Source organism: Pygocentrus nattereri, chromosome 17, assembly GCF_015220715.1.
Source record: "Pygocentrus nattereri isolate fPygNat1 chromosome 17, fPygNat1.pri, whole genome shotgun sequence".
Taxonomy (NCBI): Eukaryota; Metazoa; Chordata; class Actinopteri; order Characiformes; family Serrasalmidae; genus Pygocentrus; species Pygocentrus nattereri.
The window spans coordinates 15,135,450-15,154,342 of NC_051227.1; the positions used below are offsets into that span (position 1 = coordinate 15,135,450).

Genomic DNA, 18,893 nt, shown 5'->3' on the forward strand with positions numbered 1-18,893 from the left:
TTCTCAGTAAGAAATACAAATTCTGCACTAAAATTTGGAGAAAATGCCATATTTTAGTTTGTTCATTGAAGAGGATGTGCTAACTCATTTTTATTTTGACTGTATATTTGCAGTCATAAATTATGTGTGTTCGAAGTCCAAAGTCCAAAGTAATACTAAACACACCATAAGTAAGATTGCGAATGTTGGGTATATTCAGTGCTGCTGTTTACTAATTGGGCATATAACCTTATTTCTATTTTGTTATGCCTTTAATGTTTGTCTCTGATCATTATTAGCTTAAATTTGTGACTTTTGTGTTCATGATCTGTGAGAAAAGCCAAAAAGCCCCCCAGGGAAGATGAGACTATAAGCCACTGAGCAAAACAGCAAAACAGAACCAGATGGTAAGCTGTGATCAGGCAAGGACTGTTTTTATGTTTTCCTCTCTGCCAGCTGAACTCAGCCCCCGCTGGCCTGTCAGTCACAGAGATGGAGATTCGTCAGTTTCAGGCTCTGTATCCAGACTCCGCTCAGAGCCGGATGTTTTTCTACTTCAGGTCACCTCACCTGGTCAGGTATGTCCACACTGGATCTCCGTTGGACGGAGGTTTCTGGTATCTGTATCTGACAGTAATGTAATGTAATGTGAACAGTTAATAGTGCCTGTTGTTTCTCTGGGTTCAGCTCCGTTCCCGCAGCCTGGAGAGGAGATTTTGTGTCTGAGTCCAGCGAATCTGCAGCCAAGATGAACGAGATGAAAAGATGGATCCGGAACAATCAGTTCAAGATCACAGAAAAGTAAGTGGTTGCCCATTAAATGCAGTATGTACCCTCATATTATCCCACATTATCATATAATGTGTGCTCATATTATCCCATATTATCTGTAAGGCCAGAAATGCTAGGTGTAAGTACGTAAACACTTTAATGCAGTTGTGTGACAGTGACCCTCATAATGAGTGCATTTACATACACTTAATAATCTGACTACTACAGAAAATCGGATTTGGTCAGTAATGAAGGTTCTGTACAGGTACATTTTTCATTCTTCAAGGTACAAACAGTGTAAATGTTCCAAGTTTTTCCAGGTGAAAAGTTTGTATTTGTACATTTTCATAACTGAATGTTTTAAAACAGAGCAGTAGAATAAAAGCCTGGAGGCGAGGCGGGGTGTGTGGAGTCAGTACAGCTTAGAACACATCATTTCAGTGGATTATGGTTCAGTTATGTTCCCTGACTAAAGGTACTAAGATGGAGCCTTGAGGGTCCTGCCACAGTGACCGTTTAGCACCTTTATTTCTGTGTATCTGCAGTTGTGTGCACTCTGTGGCCAAATGATATGTTTTGTTGATTGTAAATTAACTCTTTCTACACAGAGCAACTTAAATGTGGCATTTTTGTGGCATTTTTGTGGCATTTTGTGGATTTGTGGCAAATCGTAGTGGACAGTTTCTATTTACTTGCTGTGTTTGCAGAGGCTGCATTTTGTTTACTTTTCTCAATATACTAAATTCAGAAACCAACCAACTGTGCATTAAAACATCAAAATAGAAAATTAATGAAACGTAATTTGATCAGGTTTTTTTGTGCTTGCTTGGTTGCTGTGTATGTTATTCTCCTCTCAGATCTGTGCTGTTTTCTGTGGTCTCTGCAGTTACCCATGTGAGTGGGGTGGTGTTGTGGATGGTCGGCCGTATGTTAAAGGTCTGGAGGACTTCGCAAGAGCAGTGATGGAGGATCTGTGGGCGGCCTTACAGAAACTATATGTGGAGGTCAGGATTCGAATCCACACCATGTCAGAAAACACTTTCTTCCTATTTGAGAGACTTTCTGTGTCACTGTGACTTAAACATTAAACAGTAAAAAGTATGCAAATTCATAGTTAGAACTTTCCTCATAATGTAAAGGTTTGGGTTTCTTTTTCCCTCCTTTGATTATAAATCTGTCTGGTGGTGGTCAGGAAGAAGATGAGGCTGATCTGACGTCGGAGATTCACGAACAGGAGGTGCATCAGGATGCCCAGCAGCGTCGCTTCCATGGCAGAGGGAAGCTGATTTCCGCTGCAATAGAGAAAGTCCAAGAGTGTCAGCAAAAAGGAGGAATACTGTTGGTGGAGGGAGCTCATGGAGAAGGCAAGACTGCATTCATGGTAAAGTGTTTATGCAAAGCATGCACACACAGACAAACAAAATAATGAATAAATAATATTAAGCTTCCCCGACAAAAAATGAATCACCTTGCATGTTTAAGATGGTAGTAACTTTATGCTCCTGCCGATGGCACTGCACAAAGATGATTAGGCTATAAATACCTGCGACAGGATTCATAGATTGAGAAAAGGTGCTACAGATGAGAGCAGATTAATAATTGACAAAAAGGAGTGATTGTATTTGGGCTGCCAAAGGCCACAGTGTGAAGGAAGTAGCTGAATTTGCAGGTGTATTGAAGAGTACGGTCATACGGGTCTACCAGCAGTGGCAAAAATTCTCATCAGAATTATGGCTGAAAGACGAGACGTGTTTCATGGTCCATGAATAAAAATTGCTTCGCTTCCAGGTAAGAATTGCTTCTAGAAGTCTAGAAGTCAGTGCAGGTTCTTCATAACCAATTTCTGAAAGAACGCTCCGCAGGGACCTGTATACCATGAACATATGGAGCAGAGTGGCAATCAAGAGGCCTTCTTCGTCTCACAAAATTGCTGGTTACAGTGGGCAAAGAGACAAAAACTGGACTGTTTATAACTGGAAACCTATTATCTGGTCAGATGAATCTGGTTTCTGCCTGTATTTGAATGATGCTTGGCATCGTGTTCATCGTAGACCTCAGGAAGCCTTGAATGAGGATTGCGTGCAGGTGTGGTTCAAGCTGGAGGCTGTGTGATGTTCTGGGGTTGTTTTAATTATATGGAAATGGGTCCTTTGGTAGAGGTGACTACCTGGAATAACAAATAAGATGGAAGGGAGAGCATTTGTAAGTACATTAATACCACCTATATCCAGAAACTTGTCCAGTTCATGTTGAATCGCATCTGTTATTTTTGCTCATGGAGGTATTTCACACTATTAGGTACATTTCAGTCACAGGTGACAAATTTTTTGTCTGGTGTGCTTATTAGTACAATTATAGTCATATGACTCCTTTTTAAGATTACAAAACAGAGGAAGAAAATACAATTTAGTAAAACACAATTACAGTTTAATGACAAAGACACTTAATAAAGTTTTCATTTATTTCTCTCTTTCTCACTGGTTCTTTCAGGCTGGCCTGGCTCATGCCCTCAGGACTCCGGGCAAGTATAGAAAAGGGCCAGTTTGTGATGTCATATCCTATTCCACAGCCGCTAGCCAAGCAGCTTCCGGTGTAGAACACCTGCTACGCTGCCTTGTCCAATGGCTGAGGAGGAAGAAGGAGCAGGTGGAGGAGCTATCTACCAGTGCACCTTACAGGTCAGTAGAGATGATAGGTGAAGTTCATTATCATTATTTATTTTATTTTTCATCATATAATGCACATGACTATAACATATAATACCGCTACATATGAGATTACATGGGGATTAAGCTAAAAATCCAATGTAGAGATCCAAAACAAAACACGTCCAATTACTTATGGACTGGGTTGTTTTTTTTAGTTTTTGTTCGTTAACATGTAACTTCCAGTTGTGTAGAACAGCCATATGAACAAGTGTAGTAGTTCATATGAAAGTAGTTTTCAATGATTTGATGTTGTTGATAATGTAAAATAAATAAATTGAATAGGTCCCAGCATAGGTCCCTGAGGAACTCCTTTTAACACTTTTGAGAAACTGAGAGCTTTCTTGAAGAATATTTCCTGAAATTGAAATTGTGGATAAAGTTCCATTCATGGACCTGTTTTATTTCTATATATTGTCAGCAATGTTGACAACATTACCATGACTTCTAAAGAGATAACGTTTAAGCTAATAACACGCTTGCTGACCAAGGCCAGTAAAATAAGTGATGGTCAACTGTGCCTAAAGTTTTGGCAGGTTGAATAAAAAGAACAGATCAGACAATAATAGTTATCAGTTGGTGTTATGAGAATATTTATTGTCCAGTGTGATCAGCAGAGCATGTATTTGTTTGTGTTCTCTGTTACAGAGACCTGCTGTCAGAGTTTCTCTCACGCATCACTGAGCCCAGGAAAGGCCATGCCTTAGCCTTGCTAGTTGATGGGGCAGATCTTGTTCACGATGCTAGAGGTCAAGGAGTTTCCGAATGGATCCCAGAACGCCTTCCCAAAGTAAGATACGCAGTATGTTCAGTTGAGGCCACCCTTGGTTATACTTGGTTACTGTTTAGTACAAGCCCTTCATTTTTCAGAAGATATTTCTGGGATGTTAGATATAAAGACATATGCTTGCATAATGAAATGAAGTGAAAGGAAAAGAAGTGGAAAAAATAGGATTTTCCAAAAAGGGAAAAATGAACAAGAAGCCTCCACTGATAATGAAATGGACAAAAAAGATGCAAATTTACTAATCAAAGAAACTGCTGGTGTTCTCAAAACAATGGAGTCCAGACCTCAGCATCACTGAATGTCTGTGGGATTACTTTCATTGTGAGTAGCAAAAATGCAAAACTAACTTCGAAGACTGAACTTTGGAGGTGTGGAAGAATATCCCTGCAGATTTGTTTAAACGAACTGAAAACAACACTGAAAAATGGAAAAATGTAAAGGATCTGAAAATATTATACCATAAATTATATCATATTTTACATGGTAATATACCACAAATTCAACAGAAAATGACACCAAAATAACTAAAGGAAAAAAAATATCTATCTATCTATCTATCTATCTATCTATCTATCTATCTATCTATCTATCTGTGTGTGTGTGTGTGTGTGTGTGTGTGTATATATATATATATATATATATATATATATATATATATATATATATATATATATATATACGTTTTTTTCTCTCAGTTTCTGTTCTTGTTTGATTCAGGATTTCAGCTGCTCATTGGTTGTATTTTTTTGTTTCATAATGCACCAAATGTTCTCAGTGATGGCAGGTCTGGACTGCAGGCAGGTCAGTTTAGCACCCAGACTCTTTTAATACGGAGCCATGCTGCTGTAATACATGCAGAATGTGGTTTTACATTGTCTTTTTACATGTATGTATCATTTAGCATTAATGGAGCCTTCACAGACGAGCACGTCACCCATGCCATGTGCACTAATGCCCCCCTAAACCATCATGAATACTGGCTTTTGAACTGAGCACTGGTAACAAGCTGAGAGGACACAGTTTCCATGATTTCCAAAAAGAATTTCAGATGTTGATTCGTCGGACCGCAGGACACTTTTCCACTTCCCCTCAGTCCATTTTAAATGAGCTCAGGCCCAGAGAAGGTGGCAGCATTTCTGCATCCTGTTTATATTTGGTTTCTTCTTTGTTCTTTTAGAGTTTTCATTTATGGATGCAGTGATGAACTGTGTTCACAGACAGTGGTTTTCAGAAGTGTTTCTGAGCCCATGCAGTGATTTCCACTACTGTTTCCACTGTTTTTAATGCTTTGCTGTCTGAGGGCCCAAAGATCACAGCCAGCAAATACTGTTTTTTGGCCTCATCCCTTAAATACAAAGATTTCTCCAGTCTTTTAATGATATTATGTACCATAGACAATGAAAAGCAGAAGTTCTTTGCTGTTTTATGTTCTTCTTGAATTGTTGCTCTATTTGATTGTGCAGCCTTTCACAAAGAGGTGAAACCTCCTCATCTTTATTTCTAAAAGACTTTGCCGCTCTGAGACGCTCTTTATACCCTATCATGGTAAAACTTTTTTGGAACGTGTTGGCATAAAATTCAAAACGGGCAAATATTTTTCAAAAAACAATAAAATTTCTCAGTTTCACCATTTTACATCTTGTCTCTGTACTATGTTTGGAAAAATATAGGGTTTTAATGATTTGCACATCATTGCATTTTGTTTTTGTTTGTATTCTGCATAGCATCCCAACTTTTTTGGAATGTGTGTGTGTGTATGTATATATATATATATATATATATATATAGTTACTATTTCTTTGTCACTTTTTTTGCTGAATTTATGTTTAATTCTTGTATATTAAGTAAATGATTGCTGGTTTCAGACTTTGTACAATACTACATGCAAACAGAACAGCATTTAATTGATTTCACCCGTCTTCCATTCCAGCAACCCTCTTATAAACAGTCTGCGGGAACAGCACTCTGTGTTACATCACGTCATCACTTCAGTGTGATGTCAAAACCATGAATACGTGTTCAGCTTGCTGCAGCTTAGCCCTGTTTTTGCAGCTTCTGTGTTCTGGGTAGTGAAACTGTAGCTTATTTAAAGGACACAAGGCTCTTAAACTCTTCTTAAACACTCTTCTTCTTCTTCTTTTCCATGATGTTCTTTCTCTCAGGGATTCTGTCTGATCCTGAGTGTCACCAAATATTCAGCCCTTCAGACCACCATCCGCAAAAAGAAGGGCTCTGCTGTGTTTCCGTTAGGGCAGTTGCCTCTGCCGGACAGGAGGGAGATTGTCCAGAAGGAGCTGAGTGTTTACGGAAAGAAACTGAGTGACTCTGCATTTAATAACCAGGTACGGCTCAGGGACCCCAGCTCGCACTGTATAAACAGTAAATGCAGTAAATACAGACTGCAGCATGTGTTTCTGTTTGCATCTGTAGCTTCAGACACTGCTGATGAAGAAAGGAGCCGCGAGTCCGCTCTACCTGCACTTGGCCTGCGAGGAGCTCAGGAGTTACGCCTCCTTTGAAACGGTGAGGACTGACCGTTTGCAGGATCCTGAGAATGTCCCACCTCTCGAGCTTTTTCTCAGTGCACAATGGTTTTGAGATGAGAACATCTGTCTGGCCTTGTATGGCTGATAATGGTGATGTGATATGATGTCTTGTAGATGAAGGAGAATCTGCAGACTCTTCCTCAATCTCTGTGTGAGTTGGTGAAGCACAGTCTGCTCAGGCTGCAGGCTCAGTACGAGGCAGCGGGCCTGGACTGGACACTGGGAGCGCTGACCATCAGCTCCACTGGTAACTGAGCACTGCTGCTTTACTTTTAACTTTACATTATCTGATTATCTGGCCAAAAATAAAAATTTCCAGATTTTTCCCTCCTTTCCCCAAATGAAGTCAATTCTCCAGCTAAGAAACGTTTACTTCTTTAGCTTTAGCACTGGAGCTGCTGTAACACTGGCTCTAAACTAGACCAAACCTTCCGAACAGAGGCACACAGACAGCACTGCTCTACTTACACTGCAAAAGTAATATGTTAACAAGTTAAAAACATGTTAAATTTAGTGAATAAATCTAATATCTCTCATTATGAGGCTGCTGTAAGAATATTCTAAGATTATTCCACCTGTTTCTGTTCATTTTTACTTGTTTTAAGTGATTTTATCTGGTGAAAGTGTCTGATTCCATTGGCTGATTAGTTCACTTGTTTGGAGAAATAATGAAGATAATTTTGCTTATTTCAAGAAATAATGATTAAAACAAGGAACATGATCTGCCAATGAAATCAGACACTTTTATAAGATATAACGGCTTAAAAACAAGTAAAAATGTCTAGAAATAAGTTCAGTAATCTCACAGTATTCTTACAACAGTCTCAGAATGAGAAATAGTAGATATACTGACTACATTTAAGATGTTTACACTCACTAAGACAGTGAGTGGACAGTGAGTGTTTAAAAACTCCAGCAGCACTGCTGTGTCTGATCCACTCAGACCAGCACAACATGCACTAACACACCACCATCACCACGTCAGTGTTACTGCAGTGCTGAGAATGATCCACCACCCAAATAGTACCTGCTCTCTGAGGGTCTATGGGGGTCCTGACCACTGAAGAACAGGGTAAAAGGGGGTAACAAAGTATCAGAGAAACAGATGGACTACAGTCTGTAACTGTAGAACTACAAAGTGCAGCTATACAGTAAGTGGAGCTGATAAAATGGACAATGAGCGTAGACATGAGGAGGTGGTCATGATGTCATGTTATGAACACTGATACATGGAAAAACATGGAACCTGGAAAAAATCTCAAATAGCAGTAACAGTTTGATTCTTGACCCTCCTGTAAACTATAATCCAGCAAAACTGGACCCCAGTTGTAACCCACAATCAGCTGTACCACCATTCTGCCACTGTCCACAGTGAGAGTCTGTTTCACTGTCAATTTGATCTACATTAAATATATCATTTCCATTCATCGTCACTGTTTCCTCTCTGCAGGTCTGAGGGAACGAGATCTGTACGCTCTGCTGAACCTGTGCAGTGACCTCAACTCCACTCCGGACCCACTGACCTGGCAGAAGGCCCTGAAACTCGCCAGAAAACCCAGGAGCCGAATGCCCATGGCTGCCTTCTCCCAGCTGGCACAGCATTTACAGGGGTGAGTAGTGCAGTACAGCATGGTACCTGGTCTCATTATGAGTTCTGCAAAGCAACAGTGCAGTGAATTCTTCTGAAACATGCATCCGTACTCAGTCTGGAATTCCCTTGCTATTAAACTCTGTGCATATGAGTTTACTTTCACCATTAACTTCTGCCAGTGTTTCTTCTTTGGTTTCCATGCCATGTATTGCCCATCATTAGTTTAAAGACTGAAGAAAAACATCATGGTATAAACCATTTTCACGATTCCGTGTTCGTTAATACGGAAGAATAATTAGTAGCGGCTTTGAGTTGCGCTGTAAACAATGGCTGATAATCCCTGAAATCATTGCTGCGTTCCTAATGCACCAATAATTCAGCTGAGCAGCCTCACCTGAGTTTCCACTCGATCAAGTTTAAAAATGTTCGGCTTCATCTGAAAAGCTCCGCTCGTCACATTGAACGAGGTAACCGATAAGAACCGAGAGTGAAACAGCTGTAGATTGAATACGGGCTGCATAGCTGGACAGACAAAATGCTCCAGGACAAACATTCATTCACTGGAGTGTTTAAAATGCTGGAGATGGTCGTCACAGGGGTTTGATTAGAAGCCCTGAGAAACTGCCTCCTCTCCACCGCAGCGCAGTGATCAGTAACTGTACTGTAAAAATTAGCTGCTCTGTCTCTGAGCTGGTTATGGTGTTCAGGGCACTTGCTAATGTTGCTGATGTTTACATGGCCTGAGTGGGAAAAGCTAAACCTGGTGGTCTGTTTAAGGATGTGTGATGTGCTGAACATGATAATCCCCTCCGCTTCTTCTCCGCTTTGCCAAACTCGTCTCAGGCAAATTCCTCCCACTTCTGCCGTCTAAATGCTGCTGCTTTGACATGGAGATGCGCTTTCAGACGTGGGATGCGTGGCTCCGTTTTCTGCCGCTGCGTACTGTTTACCGGGCTGAGACCCTGAGACCCTGAGACCCTGAGCTTCACACAGTGATGAACAGAGTCCTCAGGGTCAGATGCACAGATTCACACAGAGCTCAAATGTTTTTAAGTTTTGCGTGAGGTGCTTTACACACGCCAGACTAGCATTTCTGCTCATGTTAGAGGAACTACCAGACATGCAAACTGCTCTTCTATTAACTGAGCTGAGGCTGAAGGATGATTTTGAGGGATGCTGAAAACTGGAGACCCTCTAGTGCCGCTGTGTTAAGCAGTGCAGACAGATGTTCAGCAGGAAGTGACGATGCAGTGACTGTGAAAAAGGTCCATAACAGGTTGAATCCACTGAGCGAAAGAAAGTGAAGGTGCACAAAAACACAGCCGCCCCTTATTCATTAGAGTGGCATTAAAAGAGCTGAGATTTGACATACGAACATCATCTTAATGAATCTTTCGTACGGTGTGGACACGAGCAGAGATTTGATCACAAATACTGAATTAGGTGCGTGAAATCAAGCGCCAGCCTACCAGCACCTAATTTACATACTATTTACATGAAGCACGCCCTAATGCATGTAGATAATTCCACAGGGAGACAGTAACAGCATTCAATGGCTCGTGAGCCAATGTACTCTGTAGTACACGTAGTACATGGCTCTGTAGGCAGAGTGTTTGACGTCGAGCATTGAATGCACTGCTCCCCTGACTGATGACTGGAAAGAATAAAATGTGAAATGAACAAAACATCTTAGTTTTTAAGAGGGTTGAATGATATGATTGAGTGGTCTGTTCCCCTAAAATAACGCATTTAATCATTGTATTCCTGTATGAGATGCTTCTGCACTGGCTGTGTTTGGTTTTGTTTATTTTGTGGGTTAGGGTTAGTCGTATAAACCAGAAGCACAGTGTAATATGTCTTTTAATGGAACATTTTAACCGCAACATTTGCTTATATCATTGTGCAGTAAAATAGGATGATCCACTTTTGGTCTGGACTGCTATGTGCACAAAGTTTTTGTATTGTTATTTTCAGTCCCATGTGCTATTATTGGTATTTTTGATGATATTGATTAGTTTTTTTTCGGTTTGTTTAATCTTTAAACTCATTGCAAATGTGAGTTTGATGAATAATAAAACGGTCAGTGGAGTTTACACACGTAAAAAAACAGATGTCTTGCCAGACTGCTGGCCTAGGTTGTTGGATAAAAGGTGAAATACATCTGTTGCAGTGACCCTCGCTGGATTTGCTCATCTTTACATTTTACTTTACCTTCAGCTGTTTCTTTACAAAGATAAAATTAATATAGTCACTTTGTCTGGCAGTTTAATCTGTCCATCTGTCTCTCGTGAGCCGGACGAGCCCCTGACTCTGACCATCCCGGATGTGAGGTCAGCTTTTGAGCAGCTCTACCTTTCCACCGAGGAGGACAGAGCCAGAGCGCACCTGATATTGGCAGGTAAAGGGAAAACACCAGCATTTTTCTCTGTCTGCACACTGAAGCACGTTTGGTCACCAATGATAAAAACTTTTGATGCATTTCTTGTATTATGACAATAACTTTAGAAGAGAAAATTATGAAGAGAACTTTATTTAAGTGACACTTTTTAATCCCACAAACGGGGAAATTTCACCTCCGCATTTAACTCATCCCTGAAGTGAAACACCCGATACACACAAGTGAGCACACACACACTAGGGGGCAGTGAGCACACTTGCCAGGAGCAGTGGGCAGCCCTATTCACAACACCCAGGGAGCAGTTGGGGGTTAGGTGTCTTGCTCAAGGACACCTAAGTCATGAACTGGGGATCGAACCAGCAACCTTCCGGTCACAGGGCCAGTCCCCTAACCTCCAGCCCACAACTGCCCCTATTTATAAACTTGGCGCTCAGTTATAATAGAAGTAGATGGACAACTGCTGAAACAGGCTTCTGAAATTCACTCTAAAAGTGAAAGGCAGTTAGAGAATTTCTTACCAAAGCTGTTCTTCTGAACTTTTATCCAACTTTCAGACACACAGTTCTGGTTACTTTTGGCGTTCCTAAGGTCTTGCATGGCTATCAGACGGAGCCTGTAAAATCTCCACCCACACTATGGGAGGCAAATCATATAACTTCGTATAACTTAGAAAACTATTGTGTGTTCTAAATAAATGCCAGTACAACATTTTCATAGTCTGTTTGGTCTGATGTTCAGTTTCTCCAGATCTTAGACATGGTGATGGTTCTCCCCGAGATTCTTAGTGTTTTAGTCTGAACAACGATGCACCCATAGCCCTGCCTGGTGCTAATGAACATATATTTAAATGTTGGTCATCTTGAAAATGAAAAAGCAAAGAGGGAAATGAAAAGTAAATCACCAGCAGGTGGCGCTGATGTTCGTTTGCATTTGGCTTTTTATTCTGACACTTAAAGCATGTCACATGGCGAAAACTGAATTGCAAACTGTCACTTTGCTATTGATTGATTGATTTATTTATTTTGGCTGGATTTGCCTCCCATACCCTCACTACTAAGCTGCTAACAAATTAGCTGAAATTCCTCTCTCTAGAAAACTAGTCTCATCTCGGGAAAGATAAATTATACAGATTCACAGCTTTACAACGTGAGGGCTCTTAAAAGGGCCCACACTTCAGATTCTGTCAGTAGTTATCAAATGATTTATAGAAATTACTTAATATTTTTAATCCTTTTTAGTCATATTATTATATTTTAAAGGGCCCACATCCTATTTTTCATTTACATATCGCTGCTGTCTGAAAAAACCTTGTATATCCATTGTTGTCATTTTTCAGTTTTTGGCATAATTTGAAAATGTCGTCCTTTATATTGTATGTAAATTTCATGATGGATGGACCAAAAGAAACGGAGCAAAATGATGTGGAAAAAAGTCTGGTTCTATTGACTTAGACTAAAAGTAAATTATGTTTTTTATTCTTCTGTAAAGTTACCATTTTTGGAGATACAAGGTTTTGATCCGACAGCAGCGATATTCACGTTTCTGTGGAGTTTATTAGTAATGCCATTAGAAATTTACATTTAAACACCAAAATCTGACTTTGATTGTTATTTTCAATGTAAAGTTGAATTCTGAACTGAAGTGAATTTTTAGGTTTGTAAGAAAGCAGAATATGATCCGTAATTGATAAAGTGCAGTAACAGGTGGGCTTCAGCAAGTCACTGCAAGTGCACCTGTTTGGAAGGTGTTTCCGATAAAATGACCAGTATCTGTAGGTACTATAACTGTTACTTTGAAAGTGAATCTGAAAATGTGAACGGATAGGAAACTGAATGCTTTTTAGAAGTTGCATTTCAGTCATTTGCTTGTCCGTCATCAAGCGTAAAATTCAGGTTCAGAATTTATTTTGCTCCCTTACAGACCTTAAAATTTAATTTCAGATGATACAGATTTAAAATAATGAGTCAAAATCTAGTTTTTCATTTAGATTCAAATTTCTAGTGACATTAATCCATTAAACTTCACACTTTTCAGTGATTAAGTTGATTGATTTCATGCGTTTTCTGTTCTGAATTACTCTCAGCAGTAATCGACTGTACGCTGCAGGTCCAGCTGACGGAGTCTAGGTTGAAAATGTCGGACTATCCCTTTAAGTCCTGTGTTAGACACCATGCATGTAAACTGAATGCGCTGTGTTTTGTGCAGTTCTCCTCTGGGTGCAGTCGGACCCTCATGGTAAAGACACGTTTCTTCACTGTGACGCTGACACTCTGGTTCATCTGCCTGCCCATCTGGTCAGTGCTCTTCCTCTTCACTTTAGCACTTTGGCCCATTTCTCCAGGATTACAAAACTCACTGTGGTCTCGTTCTTCATTCTCAGATGCTCAGTGGTCAGTGGCAGCCTTTGCATTTCCTGCTTTCCAGTTACTATTTCCTGTTTTCTAACGTGCGCCATGGAGCCCTGCACCCACTACTGGAAACCTACATCCAGTTTGGTAGGGAAAGTGTTTTACACTTAATTAGAACCACCTTTTTTCTACAGTCATTGTCCATTTAATCACCTCTACTGACCATATAGTGGTCAGGACCCCATGGACCCTCACAGAGCAGGTACTATTTGGGTGGTGGGTCATTCTCAGCACTGCAGTAACACTGACGTGTTGGTGCTGTGTTAGTGTGTGTTGTGCTGGTACAAGAGGATCAGACACAGCAGTGCTGCTGGAGTTTTTAAACACTGTGTCTTGCCTTCCGCCTGATGCTCGCTGGGATAGGCTCCAGCACCCCGCGGCGAAGTGTGTGTGTGTGTGTGTGTCTACTCACTGTCCACTCTATTAGACCCTCCTACCTTGTCAGTCCACCTTGTAGATGTAAAGTCAGAGACGACAGCTCATCTGCTGCTGCACAGTTTGTGTTGGTCATCCTCTAGTCCTTCATCAGTGGTCACAGGACGCTGCCCACAGGACGCTGTTGGCTGGATATTTTTGGTTGGTGGACTATTCTCAGTCCAGCAGTGACACTGAGGTGTTTAAAAACTCCAGCAGCACTGCTGTGTCTGATCCACTCAGACCAGCACAACACACACAAACACACCACCACCATGTCAGTGTTACTGCAGCGCTGAGAATGATCCACCACCCAAATAGTACCTGCTCTGTGAGGGTCCATGGGGGTCCTGACCACTGAAGAACAGGGTAAAAGGGGGTAACAAAGTATCAGAGAAACAGATGGACTACAGTCTGTAACTGTAGAACTACAAAGTGCAGCTATACAGTAAGTGGAGCTGATCAAATGGACAATGAGTGTAGCAGATTTCTCTCTTTGGTCAGTTTACTGACTTCTTTAATTATGTTTATTAGAGAAGAGAATCGAAGCTGACCAGCAGAACTGGACTGAGCCATCAGGTAGGCAAGTTTCATCATCCTCAGCTTATGTGTTAAGGTCATTTCATATCACATCATAGAGATGTCATATACAGCTGTGTGCAAAGGTTTGGGCACCCCTGGTCAAAAGACATGTTTTTGTTACACATAAGTTACACATCCTCTACAGAGAACAGCTCCACTGAGCCTTACTGTTGTAAGAATATTGTGAGATTATTGAACTTATTTCTAGACATTTTGACTTGCTATATAAGATCATTCCACCTGTTTCTGTCCATTTTTACTTGTTTTAAGTGATTTTATCTGGTGAAAGTGTCTGATTCCATTGGCAGATTAGTTCACTTGTTTGGAGAAATAATGAAGATAATTTTGCTCATTTCAAGAAATAATGATTAAAACAAGGAACATGATCTGCCAATGAAATCAGACGATTTTATAAGATACAACTGCTTAAAAACAAGTAAAAATGTCTAGAAATAAGTTCAATAATCTCACAATATTCTTACAACAGTCTCAGAATGAGAAATATAAGATGTATTGTCTACATTTAAGATGTTTACACTCACTAAGACATCATTTGCAGTGAATATTGTGTGCTTATTCTTTGGGACAAAAGAAAAAAAATAAAAATTCTAAAAATAAAAGGTTTTCCCTATGAAATCTGTTATATTCATATTAATTATAATAATATAAATTAATAATAGTTGTTAATTCCTTCATATGAAAGGGCGACTGATGAAAATGTGTTGTGAATGTAATCTAATGTGTTTACTGTGTAAATATTTTACAGGTGATTTAAATGAGCTTCAGGCCTGTCACTCTTTCCTGAAACGCCACGCCCCCCTCCTCTCCCATTGGCCGGCTCTGTTTGTGCAGCAGGCTCTGAACGAAGCCGCTGACTCATCAGCTCACACCTGGGCTCAGAAGCTGGTGGAGGAGGGAGGAGTTAATGTGGTCAGGAAGCTGAGCTACACCGAAGAGCTTCAGCGAGAGACGGGGTAAGACTGACCGCCTCACCGCTGCTATATATATATATATATATATATATATATATATCAGCGCTTCAGTAAATTTCCCTCATGATATAATTGATGATATTAACAGTCTTTGTGTTGGCTGTGAAGGTGTCAAGGAAAAATATGGACCCAAGAAATTCTTGTTACTTTTTATTGTTTTTATGTTTATTTGAATTATAAATATGACTTTATTCTAATGTATGTTGTGATAAACTCACTGCTGAGGTCAATTGTTTAAAAAAACCATGTTCTTTATGCAGTCCTTCACCATCTATAGAACCATCTAAGATTAAGTGACCCTTATTAGTCCCACAACGGGGAAATTTCACCTCCACATTTAACCCATGCGTGCAGTGACACACCACATACACTCTAGTGAACACACACATACACTAGTGAACTGTGAGCACACTCACCCAGAGCGGTGGGCATCCCTATCCGCAGCGCCCGGGGAGCAGTTGGGGGTTTGGTGTCTTGCTCAAGGACACCTCATTCATGTACTGTCGGCTCTGGGGATCGACCCGACGACCTTCCAGTCACAGGGCTGGTTCCCTAACCTCCAGCCCATGACTGCCTGTCTATAGCACATCCATCATACACATTTTCCATCAATCCAATGATCCCCTTCATGATGCAAAGAACATCATGCAAAGGGTTCTTTGAGTGTTCATGGTTCTATATAGAACCATGTTCTTTACTAAAAAACCCTTAAAGAAGAACCTTTTCAAGAGTGAACTGCCACAGTTTGACAGTACTTCTTTCTTGGGCATTTTTAACACATTATCTGTTTGTATTAGACTGTAGCTCAGTTTATATGTTTGGGTTACAGTGAGGTGGTGTCCACCTTCCAGTGGGGTCCGTCCTGCATGGCTCTGAGCCCTGGTGGGGGGTGTGTAGCGGTGGGCACAGAGCAAGGAACTCTACACTTCATCCACATGCACACAAACCAGGTACCACTTGCTGCTCAAAGTTAACGTGTTAATATTGATGCATGCTGCTCTGATATAATCAGTGATTGCGTCTCTCTCGTTCAAATACAGCTGTTAAAGAGCAACTCCAAAAATTATATCTCAGCAAGTGAAATCATTTGAAAACAAGTGAAAATGTCTTAAATGTAGTGAATACATCTAATGTCTCTCATTATGGTTCTGCTGTAAGAATATTCTAAGATTATTCCACCTGTTTCTGTACATTTTTACTAGTTTTAAGTGACTTTATCTGGTGAAAGTGTCTGATTCCATTGGCAGATTAGTTCACTTGTTTGGAGAAATAATGGAGAAATAATGATTAAAATAAGGAACATGATCTGCCAATGAAATCAGACACTTTTATAAGATAAAACTGCTTAAAAACAAGTAAAAATGTCTAGAAATAAGTTCAATAATCTCACAATATTCTTACAACAGTCTCATAATGAGAAATAGTAGATATACTGACTACATTTAAGAAGTTTACACTCACTTTTTCAGTGTATAAGCAAGTCTGTTTGAGGTTTCTTACCTCATGGTGTGAATAGTGTGAGTAGTGTGCAGTTAGCACTGTGCTAACTGGAGGGCAGAAGGTGGGAAGGTGTCGCCTGTTTGCTGCGCACTGAACCGTCCTGCAGTGATCAGCCTGTTACGATACTTTGGGAAAACTTTGCGTCTTTCTCTCAACACAGGAAGTGAAATCGCTGGTTAGTAACTGTGACGGCATCTCCAGCTGCATGTTTCTGGATGAAGGTGTTCTGGGCACCATGTCCTACGATGGTCAGGTGGAGCTGTGGGACATCAACAGTGGCTGCAGGTGAAACGTCCACTGCAGTGTCGTCTGCTTTGATGGGTCATGAGTCCACACCTGTTATTGTAACTGTGCTGTGTGGTGTGACATGATATTGGCTGATAAGTTTCCTTCTGGATCAATACAGTATATGTGTCTCTCTCTCTCTCTCTCTCTCTCTCTCTCTCTCTCTCTCTCTTTATCTATCTATCTATCTATCTATCTATCTATCTATCTATCTATCTATCTATCTATCTCTCTATGTCTGTCTATCTCTCTCTCGCTGTCTCTCTCTCTCTCTCTTTGTCTCTCTCTATGTCTGTCTATGTCTATCTCTCTCTCTGTCTCTCTCTTTGTCTGTCTGTCTATCTATCTATCTATCTATCTATCTATCTATCTATCTATCTATCTACTGGCTGATACACTGTATTGATCCTGAAGGAAATGTATCTCACTCTCTCTCTCTGTCTGTCTGTCTGTCTGTCTTTCTGTCTGTCTTTCTGTCTGTCTGTCTGTCTGTCTATCTATCTATCTATCTATCTATCTATCTATCTGTCTGTCTGTCTGTCTGTCTGTCTGTCTGTCTGTCTGTCTGTCTGTCTGTCTGTCTGTCTCTATCTCTCTATCTATCTGTCTGTTTATCTATCTCTCTACTGGCTGATAAATTTCCTTCTGGATCAATACAGTATATCTCTCTCTCTATGTCTGTCTGTCTGTCTGTCTGTCTGTCTGTCTATCTCTCTCTCGCTCTCTCTCTCTCACTCTATTTCTGTCTGTCTGTCTGTCTGTCTATCCCTACTGCCTGTTTGTCTGTCTGTCTATCCCTTCTATCTGTCTGTCTGTCTGTCTATCTATCTGTAAGGGAAACATGTGGGATTCATAGCTTCTTCATGAGGGGAGTTTGTGAATTCTGCTGTTCAGTTCAGAGAGCTGAAACCTCTCTGTCGTGTTTCCAGGACGGCCCGTCTGACTGCCCACTCCAACAGAATCACAGGGTGTGACGTCAGCTCGGACAAGAAGCACTTCGCCACCGTCTCATTGGACTCCAATCTGAAGGTCAGATTAGTTGTTGAAAAGTTTGAAATCACTTTTTATTTTATTAAGCAAATAGCCTGTACATTATAAGCCGGACACCAAAAGTTTATTTATAGATACTTTACTCAATATTTCAGGTATTTTTCTGAGAACAGCAAGACGTTAAATAGGCAGGAGTTTCCAGCAGGTCCAGATGTCCACGCCTCACTTCTGTAACTTAACAGTTACTCAGCCAATTTGTGTTTTTTCCATGTAGTTACAGAATAATAAGCTTTAAGACTGAGTTTGTAGGAGGTTACATGATAAATAACTGAAATTGTTGGTGATGCAGGATTGTAATTCATAGTTGTCATGGTTACATGCAGATATGGTCCTCTCAGAAGGGGAAGCAGGTGGTGTCTCTGCTGACCCCCTGCCCTCTAAATTGTGTGAGCTTTGACACTGAGGGTGGTCTGCTGGCAGTGGGCTGCTGGGATGGAGCGGTGCGAGTGTGGGACTGGATCAAACAGGAGAAATGGACGGTGAGGGAGGAGCAGAGAGTGGAGGTGGAAGGAGAATAATGGGTATTAAAGGATGCTATTTTACATCAATGTCTCTCTCTCTGTCTCTCTCTCTCTCGCAGACTCTCTCGGGTCATCACTCGTCGGTGCGCAGTGTGTCTTTCTCTCCCTCCTTTTCTCTGCTGTGTTCTGGTGCTCTGGATGGGGAGGTGTTGCTGTGGTCGTTTCCTGGCTCGGCCTGTGTGGGGCGCTATCAGGCTCACCGCGGCTCCACCGAGGCCCTGAGCTTCCTGCCTGGAGGAGGAACTCTACTGACCGCTGGACACGACGGCATGGTGAGGACTCTGATAAGAATGCAACTATGCAATTATTATTATTATTATTATTATTATTATTATTATTATTATTATTTATTATTTAGCTATGT

At 40.8% G+C, this 18,893-nt stretch overlaps 1 protein-coding gene across 4 annotated transcripts in view; it reads left to right on the plus strand.

Annotated features, from left to right (window-relative positions):
* LOC108432509 (telomerase protein component 1-like) overlaps nt 1-18,893 on the plus strand; it is a 71,457-nt gene that overhangs the window by 30,573 nt on the left and 21,991 nt on the right. For 3 of the 4 annotated variants that reach the window (XM_037546726.1, XM_037546727.1, XM_017706372.2), the window contains 20 exons: nt 436-557; nt 667-780; nt 1,637-1,754; nt 1,943-2,131; nt 3,241-3,428; nt 4,104-4,245; nt 6,405-6,584; nt 6,673-6,765; nt 6,903-7,035; nt 8,239-8,398; nt 10,644-10,777; nt 12,983-13,071; nt 13,158-13,272; nt 14,134-14,178; nt 14,948-15,155; nt 16,003-16,123; nt 16,834-16,958; nt 17,888-17,987; nt 18,332-18,487; nt 18,589-18,801. In XM_037546726.1, coding sequence (XP_037402623.1) covers nt 436-557; nt 667-780; nt 1,637-1,754; nt 1,943-2,131; nt 3,241-3,428; nt 4,104-4,245; nt 6,405-6,584; nt 6,673-6,765; nt 6,903-7,035; nt 8,239-8,398; nt 10,644-10,777; nt 12,983-13,071; nt 13,158-13,272; nt 14,134-14,178; nt 14,948-15,155; nt 16,003-16,123; nt 16,834-16,958; nt 17,888-17,987; nt 18,332-18,487; nt 18,589-18,801 — 2,745 coding nt within the window. The remainder of the gene's footprint in view (nt 1-435; nt 558-666; nt 781-1,636; nt 1,755-1,942; nt 2,132-3,240; nt 3,429-4,103; nt 4,246-6,404; nt 6,585-6,672; nt 6,766-6,902; nt 7,036-8,238; nt 8,399-10,643; nt 10,778-12,982; nt 13,072-13,157; nt 13,273-14,133; nt 14,179-14,947; nt 15,156-16,002; nt 16,124-16,833; nt 16,959-17,887; nt 17,988-18,331; nt 18,488-18,588; nt 18,802-18,893) is intronic. The other variant, XM_037546728.1, reaches the window with a different exon arrangement.